At 40.1% G+C, this 14,831-nt stretch overlaps 1 protein-coding gene across 6 annotated transcripts in view; it reads right to left on the reverse strand.

Annotated features, from left to right (window-relative positions):
- HERC2 (HECT and RLD domain containing E3 ubiquitin protein ligase 2) overlaps positions 1-14,831 on the reverse strand; it is a 179,306-nt gene that overhangs the window by 140,545 nt on the left and 23,930 nt on the right. For 5 of the 6 annotated variants that reach the window (XM_061626960.1, XM_061626958.1, XM_061626957.1 and 2 more), the window contains exons 7-20: positions 14,237-14,393; positions 13,501-13,611; positions 13,150-13,321; positions 12,441-12,614; positions 11,474-11,662; positions 10,450-10,601; positions 8,920-9,077; positions 8,691-8,804; positions 7,047-7,298; positions 6,068-6,261; positions 3,196-3,396; positions 2,432-2,660; positions 2,130-2,254; positions 705-883 (exon numbers count right to left, since the gene is read on the reverse strand). In XM_061626960.1, the coding sequence (XP_061482944.1) occupies positions 705-883; positions 2,130-2,254; positions 2,432-2,660; positions 3,196-3,396; positions 6,068-6,261; positions 7,047-7,298; positions 8,691-8,804; positions 8,920-9,077; positions 10,450-10,601; positions 11,474-11,662; positions 12,441-12,614; positions 13,150-13,321; positions 13,501-13,611; positions 14,237-14,393 (2,407 nt within the window). The remainder of the gene's footprint in view (positions 1-704; positions 884-2,129; positions 2,255-2,431; positions 2,661-3,195; positions 3,397-6,067; positions 6,262-7,046; positions 7,299-8,690; positions 8,805-8,919; positions 9,078-10,449; positions 10,602-11,473; positions 11,663-12,440; positions 12,615-13,149; positions 13,322-13,500; positions 13,612-14,236; positions 14,394-14,831) is intronic. The other variant, XM_061626959.1, reaches the window with a different exon arrangement.

Genomic DNA, 14,831 nt, shown 5'->3' on the forward strand with positions numbered 1-14,831 from the left:
GGGGGAATTTCCCCAAACATTTTTCCAGGCCTTCACATCTCTACTAGGGACACACTAAGATTTTGCAGTAATTCTTAAGAGTCAGTCATGCATTTTGATAATGTATGTTGGCACCACAACAGTCTCAGGAGAGGAATTTGCTGTTTTCCTAAAAATGAAGATTATCTATTTTTCACATCTTCTCCCCACGCCTCCACCCCCGGCTGCCAGTGTAAAAGCCACTGTAAACGAAGTACTGTAGTGAAGTGTTATGTAAAGCAATATTCTTACTTAAAGTACTGACGTATGAAATGCCCTTTTAGGAACAAAATCATATGTAACTGGAAAATATAAAGCACACTGGCTAAAAGCCAAAGCTCTACTTTAGGTATGTTTAAGGGCTTTGTTCTGCCCAGGAGGATAATCTGCCATACTACAATTTGCTTTTGAAAGTGCTTTCAGTTTCAAAAGCAGTTTGCAATGCAGTGATGAAAGCTGTTCATGTAAATTTGCCACTCAAAATGGCAGGCAAGCACATGCATCATTACAGAAGATCTGCTCACAAATGTCCCAGCCTACTGTATCTCTCTGCTGAGTCTCTTGCACCTTGATTACTGTGCAGTAAAAATTCAAAAACCAGCCCAGGAACGGGGGTCAAAAGTTTTTTTTCCCCTAAAGTATAGAAAAGGGCAACAGTTCAGTTAACAGCCTTGCTGAAAAACTACCTTAATAACTGTTGAATTAATTGAACCAGAGGTAAGCTTTGTTTTCCTGAAGATTCATAGATCCCAGTATTAATGAGATCTTTATCCAATGGTGTTCTGCTCCGGTGAAGTGTCGATGCGTTTGCTTCCTGTTCATCAATTTCTTTCTCCTTCTGGGCTTCTTTTTTTGCCTCGATATCCTATAAAACAAAAAGTTTACAGTGAAACCATTAAATAATCTATACTGTAGCCAAAGAAATGGAGTCACGCTCATTAATTACAACATAGAATGTTCAGACGCAGAAGCCTGCATTAATAGCATTCCTGCTCATTGTACTCTCTTTAATTGAACTTTTCCTCTTACAATATAGTTTGTAGCCTGGCAGTGATATTAGTGCCATGTGACAGTTTATATGAGAATCTGAGATTGATGGGGACAGAAAACAACAGAGGCTGAATTAGGAGTGAAGTAATTTGAGTAGAATGAGCTGTTGAAACCAACAATGCCAAGGTACTGAATAAGTCACTGCTCAAAGAATCATGTACCCATGTAGGCTGGAAGAATGTGGAAGTGAAAGCATCTGGCACGGAGAAATTGTTTTTGTCATTAAAAAGATGCCATCCTATCTTTTTCCCATAGCCCCTCAAAGTGAACCACATTGCTGTAACAAATAAGGTTGTCCAAAAGAATAGCTACATTAATTTAGTCAGCTGAAAAACCACTGTCCTGGTTCAAAACTACAAGCTTCTCATTGCCTACAAGAGGTAAGAAGATTGTGAACAGCCTTCCACTATAGGACAACATCAACTATCAAGGCCACAATTCTTGATCTGCCATCCATACTTGTAATCATTAAAAGTCATAATGCAGTTCTATTCAGAAGGAGAGCAGTAGGATGGAATTGAGCTGTAAGCACAAGCTGCCATTTACCTCCTCACAAGACATAGCAATGCAGTAAGCTAGTGATTCTTAGATTCCCAAGCAACTACAGAAAGGCAGTTACACTGCCCTTATTATGTGGAATCCACAGCTAATACATGATTATTACCCTCAGGCACTGCTAGTCTAAACTTTCAAATGCTTGAAGCACCAAGTTCCAGACAGTGCCAGTCTCCACAGTGGGAACAGACAAAGCCTCTTAAACAAAAAGATAAATTTGCAAGTGAGACAAATGACCTGAACAAATGAGATTTTAAATTAGTAGAAAAGCCGAGTTGACACAGAATGACATATCCAGATTTGTAAAGCACTATGTTACCCACCCATGTAGTGGTAAAGAAACTGTTTATGTGGTCTTTTCTAAAAATCATCTCATCATTTATAACAATGGTCAGATTAACAAAGAAACAAGGCTAATTTGAAACTAACTGGTCAACAACTGCAACATCGCCAACAGTAATATTTTCTGTTTCTTCCAATGTACAACATGTACAAAGCAAGCATACCTGGATTTCTGCAGTGATCGCAGCATTCAGTGCAGACTCTAGACCCCCATCAGCCATCAAGCTTCCAACCAGCAGATCAACCATAAATCTACGGCCTGGACTTACATTTGTTTCATTTCCTGAAACTAAACATTGACAAAACTCTTACTGGACTGGAACTCCAACACATACATATGAGCAAGCACAAAACTGCTTTGGATTCCTGCATTGAGCAGGGGGTTGGATTCGATGGCCTTATCCCCTTCCAACTCTGTGATTCTATCAATATCTTTCTTCACCATCCCCAAACGCAGAAAGCATACCTGCACTGGGTAAAAGCGCCGAAAGAGCCCTTGCTCGTTCCTCAGCTGTTGGCAGCAAAACAGACCACCCACTTTGCAACACTGCTTGGGCAGCTGTCTGCACAGTGTTAAGCACACCAGCATTACTTGCTAAAGTCACCACAGTCTGCTTCAAGCTGTTGAGCAAGACACTGCCTAGTCCCAAACCAAGGCATTCTGGGTCCACTTGGTGACTAATTGCAGCATGAAGCTGAAAGACAAACACACAGAGGTTAATTTAATAAGTGATAAAGCTGAAAGAAAATCGGGGGGGGGAGTCTAGTACTGTAAAGCATTTACAGATAACTATCCCTGAGTTTCATACAGATGCTAAAGCATAACAGTTTGGTAGCATCAAATATATATCCCCATCCTCTGTAAAAATTATGTTATGTAAATGAAAGCGGAATGTCTCAAAGCTGTTCAGTAAGGCATGATAAAGTGAATATAGTGTTGGCCTTGAATTATGCAGATCTAGGTGCAACTTCCAACCCCAGCTCAGTAATCAACTCTCTGGCTGACCATAAGCTTATTGCTGCAATTTAAGCTGCAGACAGTAAAAACGGAACAACCACCACCACTTTCAGAATTGATTGGGGCTGTAAAGCATTTGGCAAATTATATTTTTTTGTAATAAATGAACTAACAGCTACTACAAAATGCAATAGTCAAGTATACATGTATATGCTCTCTTCTCAAATATTAAGATTTTGTGATTTCAATCATCTCAGCAATAATTGAGATACCTGAAGTCTTAGAAGATTCAGTGTAGCCACAGCCATACATTCTTTCTCCTGTGGAGGTGGCCAATCAGAAGTGCCATCCATTCCTTCTGTCACTTGTCTCAGTAGGAGATCCAGTTGTTCAAATGTCACTGGGCAAACATCTACCACAAAGGGCACACGTAAACCAATGGACCATTCTGAACAAGATGACCAAGCGAAGCTCTAGAAGGAAGTACAAGCAGATATGCAGCAACATTAAAAATGAGGGAGAGAAATCTAGAATTAAACTACCCATAGACACCACATTGGGGACAGCTGCTCTAACAAGTAAAATATTCAACAAGTACTAAAGAACACTCAGACTGAGGCAACTCATTCCTTTGATGGGTGAGTGGAGAGATAATTCTGAGAGACAGACTTTCCCCCATCAACCTGTTCTGGGACTGGATGACTTCAGTCAATTCTCAAGTTGGAAATATAGGATAGTGTTCCCAAGCATATAATATCTCCCCCTACATCTCCTCACCCCGAAGACACAAACCCCAAGCTTGGTAGGTCATATGGCTTAGGAAAGAAAATCAGAAATACTATGCAAGTCTACAGGCCTCAAGTTCAAACTAAATGTGATACTCAGACCCTGAGGGATGTAATTTAAAAGACAAAAAAATCCAGCTCTATTTCTCTGTAACATCTGAATCGGGAGAGGCCGTGCAAGTCCTGGACCGCTGCCTGGACTTGGTGGTGGGGTGGATGAGGGCCAATAAACTGACTCTGAATACTAGCAAGAAGGAAGCACTGGGGTTGGTAGTTCCAGAGTTCAGATAATTGGTCAGTTACCCGCTTTGGATGGGGTTGTACTCCCTCTGAAAGAGCAGGTCCGTAGTCTGGGGGTGCTCCTGGATCCATCTTTATCGCTAGAGGCACAGGTGACCTCAGTGGCTAGGAGTGTCTTTTACCAGCTTCAGCTGGTGACACAGCTGTGGCCATTTCTGGACTGGGATAGCCTGACCGCTGTTGTCCATGCGCTGGTAACCTCCAGGCTGGATTACTGTAATGCACTCTATGAGGGGCTGCTCTTGTGGTTGGTCCAGAAGCTGCAGCCAGTGCAAAATGCGGCGTTGAGACTGCTCACTGGGGCAGGGTATCACCAACATGTCACCCCGCTGCTGAAAGAATTGCACTGGCTGCCCATTTGCTACTGGGCCAAGTTCAAGGTTCTAGGTTTGGTGTACAAAACCTTGGGACCAGGATACCTGAAAGACCGTCTTATCCCTTATATACCCAGTCAATCACTGCGCTCTGCACATGAGGGCCTCCTGCAGATATCATCTTATCAAGTGGTCCGTTCTGCACAACATAGGAAACGGACCTTTTGTGTGGCGGCATGTACCCTGTGGAACTCTGTCCCTTAAATGCTAGACAGGCGCCATCTCTGTTATCTTTTCCACACCTATTGAAGACTTTCTTCTTCCAACAAGCCTTTTAAATTGAGACCTTATCCCAGTCTTCTTATGTGTTGGAATTGCTTTTTAATATGTTTTTAAACCTTTTTTTAAAAAACAATGTTTTTAACTTTTTTCTTTTTTAAGATGTCTTCAAAGCTTTTTAAAAAAAAGTGTTTTTAGTGCTTTCGTTCACCATCCTGGGCTCCTGCTGAGAGGAAGGGCGGAATAGAAATCAAATAATAAATGAATAAATAAATAAAAGCACCTGCAGGAAGTTACAATCTAGAGCAGAGCCTTGTAGGGTGCAGAGTGGCACTTTCCCTAAATAAGGTTCTGCTTCTGCATATCGTATTTATTTTCTCCACGGAGAAAATAAATGCGTACCCATGTCTTTTCCTCCATGGAGCCAAAAGCAGCTTTGGGGGAGATTTTGATAAGCAAATGTCCTGTAGAAAAAGTAACAAGCAACCACCCACCCAAGAACTTCCACTCTTCGCTTCCCACAGTTATTTGTATAACATACACAGGATAAAAACAGTCAGACAGCTAAATGTCACATGTAGCTTGACCTGCATGCATGATCTAATATCTTCAAACATACAATAGAAATCAACAAGCCTTTTAAGTAGAGACCTTATTCCAGTCTGCATCTGTGTTGGGGAATTGCTTTGTAAGATGTTTTTAAAGCATTTTTAAAGATGTCTTGTTTTAATATGTTTTTAAAGGTATTTTGTTTTCATACATATTAAAGTCTGATTTTAAGATGTTTTAGTGTGTTTTGTATGCCACTCCTCTTAGGAGGAAGGGTGGGATATAAATTTAATAAGTAAATTAGAACCAATTTAAAAAACCTAATGATCAGGAAAAAATGATACATAAATGTATTTTAAGAGATAAAGTATACAGCAGTTAACTATTCAAAAAAGACTAAAGACTTAGAATGTCTGGTTCTAAAGGGGAATTAGGAAACATGACCATTTTATATACAGTAGGGCCCTGCTTCTCAGCGCCCCACTTTCCCATGTTCCGCTAATATGGCGCTAGTGGGGCGATCAGCTGGAGGGGGGGCTGGAGCTCCCCGCACTCCAGCTGATCTTCCCCTCCTCGGGGCGGTCAGACTCCCGCACTCCAGCTGATTGTGCCAGAGAAGGAGAAGATCAGCTGTAGTGTGCTACAGCTGATCTTTTCCTCTTCTGGTGCAATCTGACTCCCGGTCGAGTTGATTGCGCCTGAGGAGGGGAAGATCTGATCTTCTCCTCTGGTGCAATCAGCAGGTTAGGTTCCAGACCCCCGCACTACAGCTGATTCGCTTTTCGGCAGGGGTCTGGAACCTAACCTGCTGAATGAGTGGTACTCTACTGTATTTAGTAGCCCAATGTTTCATCCTGCAAACCATATAGAAAATACTGTCTGAACAAATATGTACAAACTGCAGAGTGGAAGCCTACCTGGGCCGGCCCACAAGCAATGCCAACAATGTGCTTGGAATCTAGTCCAGGAAGTGCTGTAGGCTCAGGTTTAGTGATTCTCAGGGTGTCAAAATGCTGGCACTGATCATTGCTTCCCCAGCTGTATACTTCACTGTCTTCTGTGAGTGCTAGACAGTGGGTGGACCCAGCTGCTACATCCATTACTTTTTTCCCTGGGGGGAAGATACACATACAAATGATGAGAATGATCAATGTCACAACCACATCTGAAAGCCTAGCTAAAAAAGAGCTAATTTCCAACTCTGAACTTGAAATCTGCTTTAGCAATGTCTACAAAACAAAAAGTTAGTAAAGGATGCCTGAGTTTGTTTCATCAGGAATCAAAGTATTCAAGCTATCTCCCTTCTTTAAATATATAAGAACATAAGAGCAGCCCTTTTTTGGATCAGGCCAAAACCCTACCTAGTCCAGCAATGTCTTCTCACAGAGGCCAATTAAATGCCCACAAGCAGCGCATGAACCCATATCCCTCTCCATCTGCTGTTCCACAGCAACAGGTATTCAGAGGCATACTGTCTCCAATACCAGAGGTAATGTTTAGCCTTATTCTTCAGGAATGTGTGTAATCCCATTTTAAAGCCATCCAGATTGGTGGCCATTATCACATCTTGCGATAGTGAATTCCAGAGTTTAAGAACTCCAAAACAGTCTTCCTCAGCCTGGCTAGATATGCTGGCTGAGGCTCATGAGAAATGTAATCCATATCATCTGCAGGACACAAGATTGGAAAAAGCTACTCTAAAAGATCATTGAGAAATACCTTTGCAAAAGCCATATTGATTCTTCTTTGGCAACACATTTTCTTCTATATGCTTGATTATAGTATTTAAAAAAAATTAAATTCTCACCAATTTGCACCGAACAGATGCTAAACTAATCATTTTCTTGAATTACAAAATTCTATGTTAAGACAACTAATCGTTGCAACTTCACCTACCTTGCAAACCTTCCAGCAGTTTTGGATATCGAACATGTTCTTCTGTTCCATGCCCAAGCCTCTGATTATCTCCCTTTCCCCAAGAGTAGACCTGCCCATCTTTTGTAAGAGCAACTGAAAATTGACTCCCACAGCGTACTTTGACAACATCCAAGTCTTGAAGTTTTTCTATCAACTTGGGAGTTTTACAACCATCACTGCCACCTCGTCCTAGCTTCCCATAATCTCCATCACCCCAAGACCACACCTGACCTGGAAAAGTAAATTACATAAGCAGGAGTAGTAGTAGTAACAGCAGCAGTACCAGCAGCAACTTTATATGTTCAGACCATGATCCATAGCAAAATAAAATTACAGAAACAAATTAAAAACAGAAAGAAATAATTTCCAACAAATAAGCTACCCATGTGGACAGTTTCAAACGTACACTGCACAGTTGTCATCACAAAAACAAATGAAGCAATATTTCTATCAGTATTTTTGTTGTTGTTGGCTAGACCAGTAATTCTTTCTTTACAAGTTGTCTAAGTAACTGAATGTGCAATCCTATACACATTATTCAAAAGTAAGTTCTACTTAGTTGAATGGGGCTCATTCTCAGGTTAGTGGATATAGGATTTCAGCCTAAACCTCTTGTTTCTTTCTACAAAAGTCAGAACAAAGTAAGGTCTTCCATTATTCCTTTGCCACATATACAGTATCTAAGATCCCTATACAATCTGCCCAGGAATGCAAAACGCATCTATCAAAAGCAAAGAAATTTAACTATCTTGCAATTTTCTCATAATCATGATCCAATTTGCTCACATAATACCAGGTGCCTACTTCGATTTCCATCCATTTTTGCCATACTTAACAGTAAAAAAAACCCCAGTTTATTCTTAAATTGAGCTTTTGCCACAATTTGCTTAACCTCTCCCTTACAGTATACTCGCATACATTCATAAGACTCAATTAATCCTATTATACCAAGAGCCCACTTTTTATACCAGTTTCTGTATTTGGCTTTTCTGTATTTTGCTTTTGCAGACCATGTTGATAGAGTTTACCAAACTGCTGAGATTTGTTTTAATCCAATAATTAAAAATGCACAACTGATTGCTCATCTCAGTTGAGAGGATCCCCATTTCAGTGCTAAGTACAACTGAAGGACTGAACTTAGAAGACATAAGCACTGTGTTCAGAAAGCTTTCAAATTCAAGAGAGCCATGATAAACCCAGATTTCAGCTCCATATAGGATCTAAAAAACAATTTAGCCTTTAGTATTCAGAAAATAGAGAGAATTAATCTGCACCCATTGTGCTTCCAAAACAACAGGATGTTATTCATATCTTGGTCAGCCTATAATCTAATTGGTTTTAAAATATTACAGATCTCATCGATTTTCATTATGTCATATCCTATGGCCAATACAAAATAAACGATCATTGATTTTCAAGTATAAATTATTTTAAGATGGCTGATCTTTTTATAGTTTATGCTAACTGTAAATTTTGCTAACAATTTCATTAACAGTTAATCATACTGTTGAACTGAGTTCACAAATCCAAATGGAAATAGAAAAGAGACACATGGCTTCCCAATTACTCCAAGTGTAACTAAAAGCTGGCAGACCTAATAATGCTATTGGTTGTGCCACTAACCATTTTCAGTCACAGCAAGAGTCTGAGCATCTCCACTCCCACAGGATACATCAATGACCTTCAGTCCTTTCAACCCAGTTACCAACATTGGGATTGTCTGGTCTTCACTGGAGCCTTCAGAACAAAACAAAAATAAAATGCTTCTGTTCAAGCACCTGTTATATCAAGCCAGATTTAAACCTTGTGACTTCATAACTTAAAAGTTAAAGAGAAACTAACACACACATACCATGGCCTAGTCTGCCATAGTTTCCTCGACCCCATGTATACAACTCTCCTTCGGCAGTGATTGCAGCACTATAGGTACTTCCACAGGCTATGTGTACCACATGCTTTCCAGCCTGCTTACCGGACAGAGCAGAAATCATCTTCGGTTCTTCTAAAGGTCTAGGGAGCAGGTGGGAAGCATCAAAAGTTGTCAGACGTTAACAGGCCATATAAATACTGTAGAAAGGCAATACATAACTTGCACACAAATATCAGCTACAAAAAACTGGGGGAAGATTTCACACACTGAGGCAGCGTATCAGAGCGAGTTACTTACATCCTCTTCTTGTTGTATGACCCTTCAAACCAGGAGAACAGATGAAACCTTGGTTACAAACTCATGGTTTGTTTGGAGAGAAACAAGCCACGAACTCAAGTTTGGGCATAATGCTAAGCTAGAACATGCCATCACACTAAGCCAGAGCGCACTGCATGTTCACCTTTAAACAATAATTTACTTTAACTATGGTTTAAAGCAGGGGTGGGGAGCCTCTGGCCTGCAGGCCAATCATGGCCCACAAGGCTGCTTTTGTGACAGCGCATGCACCTGTCAATCAGGTGACCATCACCTTGATGGGTGGGTTTGATTGGCACAGTTGATCCCTACAGAAAGCAGGATTGTGGGGGGTTCAATCCAACTGTGTTCAGCTGCATGTGCCACTTGATGGGTAGAAGGTTCAATCGCACACCAGTTGGGGTCAGCTGATTGGTATTGGGTTCAATCCTGCTTGGTTCAAGCTGCATGTGCCTCTAACCCATAGGGAATTGGCATGTGTAGCCAATCCCTCCAGAAGCTGGATTGAACTCCCCACCCATGAGCTGATGGGTGGGGAATTCAATCCTGCTTGGTTGCTATCTCTCCATACCCCCAATGGGTAACTTTAACAGGTGGGTGGGGACCAGTCACCCACTCCCAACCTGACCTACCTTACAGGGTTGGTGTGAGGATAAAAGGGGTAGGGAGTACCATGTATGCTGCTCTGAGCTCACTGGAGAAAAAATATACAATTAATAAGTAAGTAAGGAGGCAAGAGGCAGTGTCAGGATGGACCATGCATGAAGAACGATCATTCATATTTCAATTACTTAAGCTGAGATAAGATTGTCTGAACAGGGCCATCTTCTCCACCATCTTAATCACTTACACACATGCACACTATCTGGCTACCTGTCCTCTAGACTGTTGCATATTCGCTATAAAGAAAACAGAAATTTGATAGATTGTTGAAGCATTCTGCAAGAAGGCATTCTGTGGAGCCTACTGCAGATCAATGTGCATCAGAACCACAAAGAAAAGAGACAACTGAAATGTAGCCTGTTTAATATAGGAAAGAATTGGAGAACAAAGGAGGAAGTTCACAAGAGCAACAAAATGAATAAAATAAGGTTTAAAAAAAGACGTGTCAGCCAATTCACAACAGATGCAGAATAAAGGATCCTATGTTACTTGTTTCCATTAAGTATATAGTCACCAGCATTCTAGGACACATACACGGTATCCCCATGGCCTAATCTTCCACCATCTCCACAACCCCAAGAGAAAACTTCTCCAGTTGCTGCCAGAGCAAGATAGTGGTGGCCATCTGAATGTGCAGCAATCTTGACAATGTTTCTAGAAGCAAGACTCTGCACCAATTGAGGTCCCTATAAAGTTAAAAAACAACATTCAATTAGAAAATCATATGCCTTACAGAAAGGTGGAAGACGTCAGGTGAACATTAATAAACCTTATTCAAAGAAATCATAAAGCTATATCTTGAAAAAGATGAGAGCTTCAGTTAAATTAGTGTGAGAGATGTTTCCATAGCTGAAGTTTTTCACTTAAATATGTTTACTTAGAAACCTAAGGTCCGCACTACATATGACATGGGGAATACATGATCAGTTCTCCTAGGCTTTTTTAAAAAAAAAATAACTTAAAAGCAGCCAAACCTCCAAACTGGATTGAGACTGTGGCAGCGGGGAGAATTTGTTGGTTTTTTTTAAAAAAAAACTTCTTTCCCTCTGAGCTGCTTCCCCTGTTTAAGTCCTACAATTAGCCACTGATGAGAAAACGGGTAAGTAAAGCAATGCATCTTTTATCTCTTCCACAGCTAAGAGTAGGTTCCTGAGGGGAGGAGGGAAATTTAACATCAGGGAAGTACACCCGTCCTGCAAACTAAATGGAGGTTCCCACAGCTGCTTTTAACTAACAGGAAAAAATTGGAGGTGTATGTTCAGCTATTGCTCGTCTCATTTGGCCCTTGTAATGGAAGAAAGAAAGGAAGAAAGGAAACATATCCACTAACCAAAATCAAGTTTACCAAAAAAAAATTCTTAACATCAATTACGAAGGTAGAAATGGATACAGGAAGCTATTTGCAGGAGACTTTTCAGGGCAGCATTCATTAACTCAAGAGATGTAAGAATAGAGCTCATTCTAAAACAGATATGAATGCTTGATTACTAGGCAAATACTTTCATTTTAATACTTACAAGTACAAAAAAAAATTAGGAAGTAAGCAGAAGTTACCTACCAATGTGTCACTATTGTATGCTTGTGTGTAAACACGTCCATTTCTAGATAAGATTAAAAAGCGCTTTTCTGCACAAGCAACCTGTGTCACTCCAAGATTGGCAAGTCCTTCGCACTGGATTGGACCACTCACATTAGCATAATATTTCCATCCTATTAAGCCCCATGCAATAACTTCTTGTAAGGAGCCCTGAAAGGCAATTCATTGTTTAACAACTTCCATCAAAAACATGTCTTAATTTAAAATGCACTAGGTTCTCTTACTAACAATTATAGCACTTCAACTAATTTTTCAATTGGCTCCAGTTTTATGGACCCAAATCTATCTAAATATACCGCAGAAAGGAAGTATGTAGGTTTTTAAAATGCAGAAAAGATTTGTGACAACAAATCCCCAGCATTATGCAAAGGCAATAACAGGACAAGAAGTTTAAAATAGTTTAATTAGTTATTTTAATTTAGGACAGCTTTAAATGTGCTTCTCAGTAGCATTATACTCTAGAAATTGGTATGAGCATTAAAAAAAGCCTGATGGCAGCTCTTGAGAAAGTAAAGATAAAAGGGATAAAAGGGCCTTATTTAGACAAAACCAACAAATAAAGAGGATCTAGAAGAGCAGCAGGCAGAACTTCAGCCCACATTCCTAAGGCTTTCCTTTCCCTTCCCATGGCAATCCTTCAACCCCCAAGCTCCTCCAGAAAATCAGGAGCATGATGCAATGCAGCAGGATAGATAGCACAACAAGAAATTCAGGGAGCCCTCTGTACCATGTGACAAACTGATTTAGAAACTGAAGGGAATTTGAAAAGCAGTTTGTGGTAATAGAAGCCAGCTGTTCGAAGTAAAAAATGTCACTGGGCTAGATTGAGTGTAAGCATTTCTTTAGATCCGTCGGTTTTGTTGCTTTTAATTTATCAATTAACTTTTTATCCACAGAACCCTATTACTAGACAGCATATGCAAGTTACCTTATGTGATGTTGGAGAGCTGCACTGTGGAGGCATACAGGGTGTAGCGAGGCGATCTAGGTGAGCCATAATCACAACTGCTGTTTGCCTCAAATCAATTGCTAGTTCATTGTCCTGTGGCAATATTAGATATCGTAGGAAGTTTTCATTCGGACTCAATGGATACAACAACATCTAAAATAAAAATGAAGAACACAAAGCAAGTTCTACACAAAACATGCCGCATTATAAAGGGCCACTTCAGCCATTACTTAGCCAAATTATTTTGGTTACACATTGCCAAGTTATTAAAACTTCAACATGGAATTCATAAGCTAAGGAGTTATAGCTTTTACATTAGTTGTGTTGTAAAAGATAACCCCAACATTGACAAAACCTTACTGAAAAATCTGCTAGAGACATTACATAGAGCCTAGATCATGAATACAGAAATGAATAGAACTGCATAAGAATGTCTGTCTCAACAATTACTTCAATGTTTTTGGTTTTCATTTCAGCTCGTTTCATCTTTGTTGTGCTCACAAGTCACAATTAATTTTAGGGGCCTTACAAATGCATGCAAATTGCAACTTATAATGGGAACCACATCACTAATTTAGCACCAAAGTTGGAATATGTACCCTTAACATCAATTAAACATTGTTCCACATAACACAGTTCCAAGGGTGTAGAATCACAGCCTAAATAACCTCATCATAAAGGTACATACTTGGAGCTCTTCTTCAGTATTGCTGATCTCTTTATTACAAATTATGCTCTGAAACCTTTGTAGCAAAGGAAGGAGAGGGGCACTGGTTCCCTGTGCAGATCGTTCATTATCTGTTTCCCGTGTACCATTGTCCCAGAGTTGGAGCAACAGCATAACAGCTGACAACATTTGGCTGAAAAAAATTATCAAAGTTGAATGTACTATGGAAGAAATCTTACATTACCACCATTTTCATCTTTCTCATATTTTACAAAGCCTGAACAAAATGGTCAAAAATGATGTAATGAAGACTACAGTGTTCATTACATTTGTAAACAGATTTTAAACTGATGAAGTCCTCCTATTACTCACCTCAGTGTGCCTCTCTGGACAGCCAATTCAAGTAGTATAGCAAGTGCTAAATGTTGGTCTTGCAATGGAATGTTTCCAGATCCTTTTGTACCTGGAGCTCCATGGATGTCCCTAATGTAAAAGCAGAAAATATGCAAAGATAAATATCCCAATGCATGCAAATAAAAATCAGTTTGTTGATTATTCTTTCCAAATAGCTTTACAATAGCTTTGGTTTACATGCAAAACATCCTAGGGTCAATCCTAGTATTCACCAGATATAGCTAGGAAAGACTCTTCTCTGAAAACCTGCAGAGCTGCTAACAGTCAGTGTGGTTAAAAAAAATGAGGGGCTGGTACTCATACCATGATAAAGTGTCATGGGTGCCAGCACCAAATGCATGCCATGGGCAGCAAAAAAAAAAAGAGGTGCCGATAGTCCATACTGGTGAGTACTGTCACAGAAAAAGCACCACTACCACCTCATACTGCATGTACGGAATATAGATTCATATGAATGAGTCAAAAGCATGCAGTTAAGGAAGAAGTAGAAGCCAGAGTTCATATTCACTGTATTGCAGTTTTTCAAGAGATTAAAAAGTGATACCCATCTGTTTAACTGTAGTTTCCTTTGTGTTATTCAAGCAGAGAACACCAAAACAATTATGCCGTAACAGAAATATTTAAAAGAATGTTTCAGCATGAAACTTTAAGTGTGGCTTAAGAAGTTCAAGCAATCTTTAACGAAGAAACTTACCCAGTTACAACAGACCTTAGAAATTTAGTTGCTCTTTCCACAACTTCTAGCCATACAGATGATACTGTCCCTTCATCAAAGAGAGACGCCTCTGGTAATGCTCGTAGGGCATCAAGGGACTCTTGTAGCAACTCACTGCAAAGATCCGCATCTTCACCTAACAATATTGTATGTGTTAGCTAAGTTAGGGTATTTTGTAGTAAAGGAAATACTGTTGATCTTATTCCCTTAAATTAATCTGCACATACAGTTGAAATTCAGACAAAAAATTGAATGGCCACATCTGCATCTGTAACGTGGGACTAACAGTGGTCAACTTTCATGGAGGTTGACAGAATGAGGATCACACACAAACCACTTAACTACTTCTGCACATTCAAGGCTTGAGCTTATGAAGTGGCAGCTGTAGCTCAGTCATAGAGCATCTGCTTTGCAAGCAGAAGGTCCTAGGTTCAACACCTGGCATCCACGGATAGGGCTGGTAGAGAACACTGTCTGAAATCCTGGAAAGCTGCTGCCAGTCAGTGTAAACAATACCGAGCTAGATAGGCCAATGGTCTGACTCAGTACAAAGCAGCTTCCTATATCCCTAAAC

The sequence above is a fragment of the Rhineura floridana genome, chromosome 5 (genome assembly GCF_030035675.1).
Source record: "Rhineura floridana isolate rRhiFlo1 chromosome 5, rRhiFlo1.hap2, whole genome shotgun sequence".
Classification (NCBI taxonomy): Eukaryota; Metazoa; Chordata; class Lepidosauria; order Squamata; family Rhineuridae; genus Rhineura; species Rhineura floridana.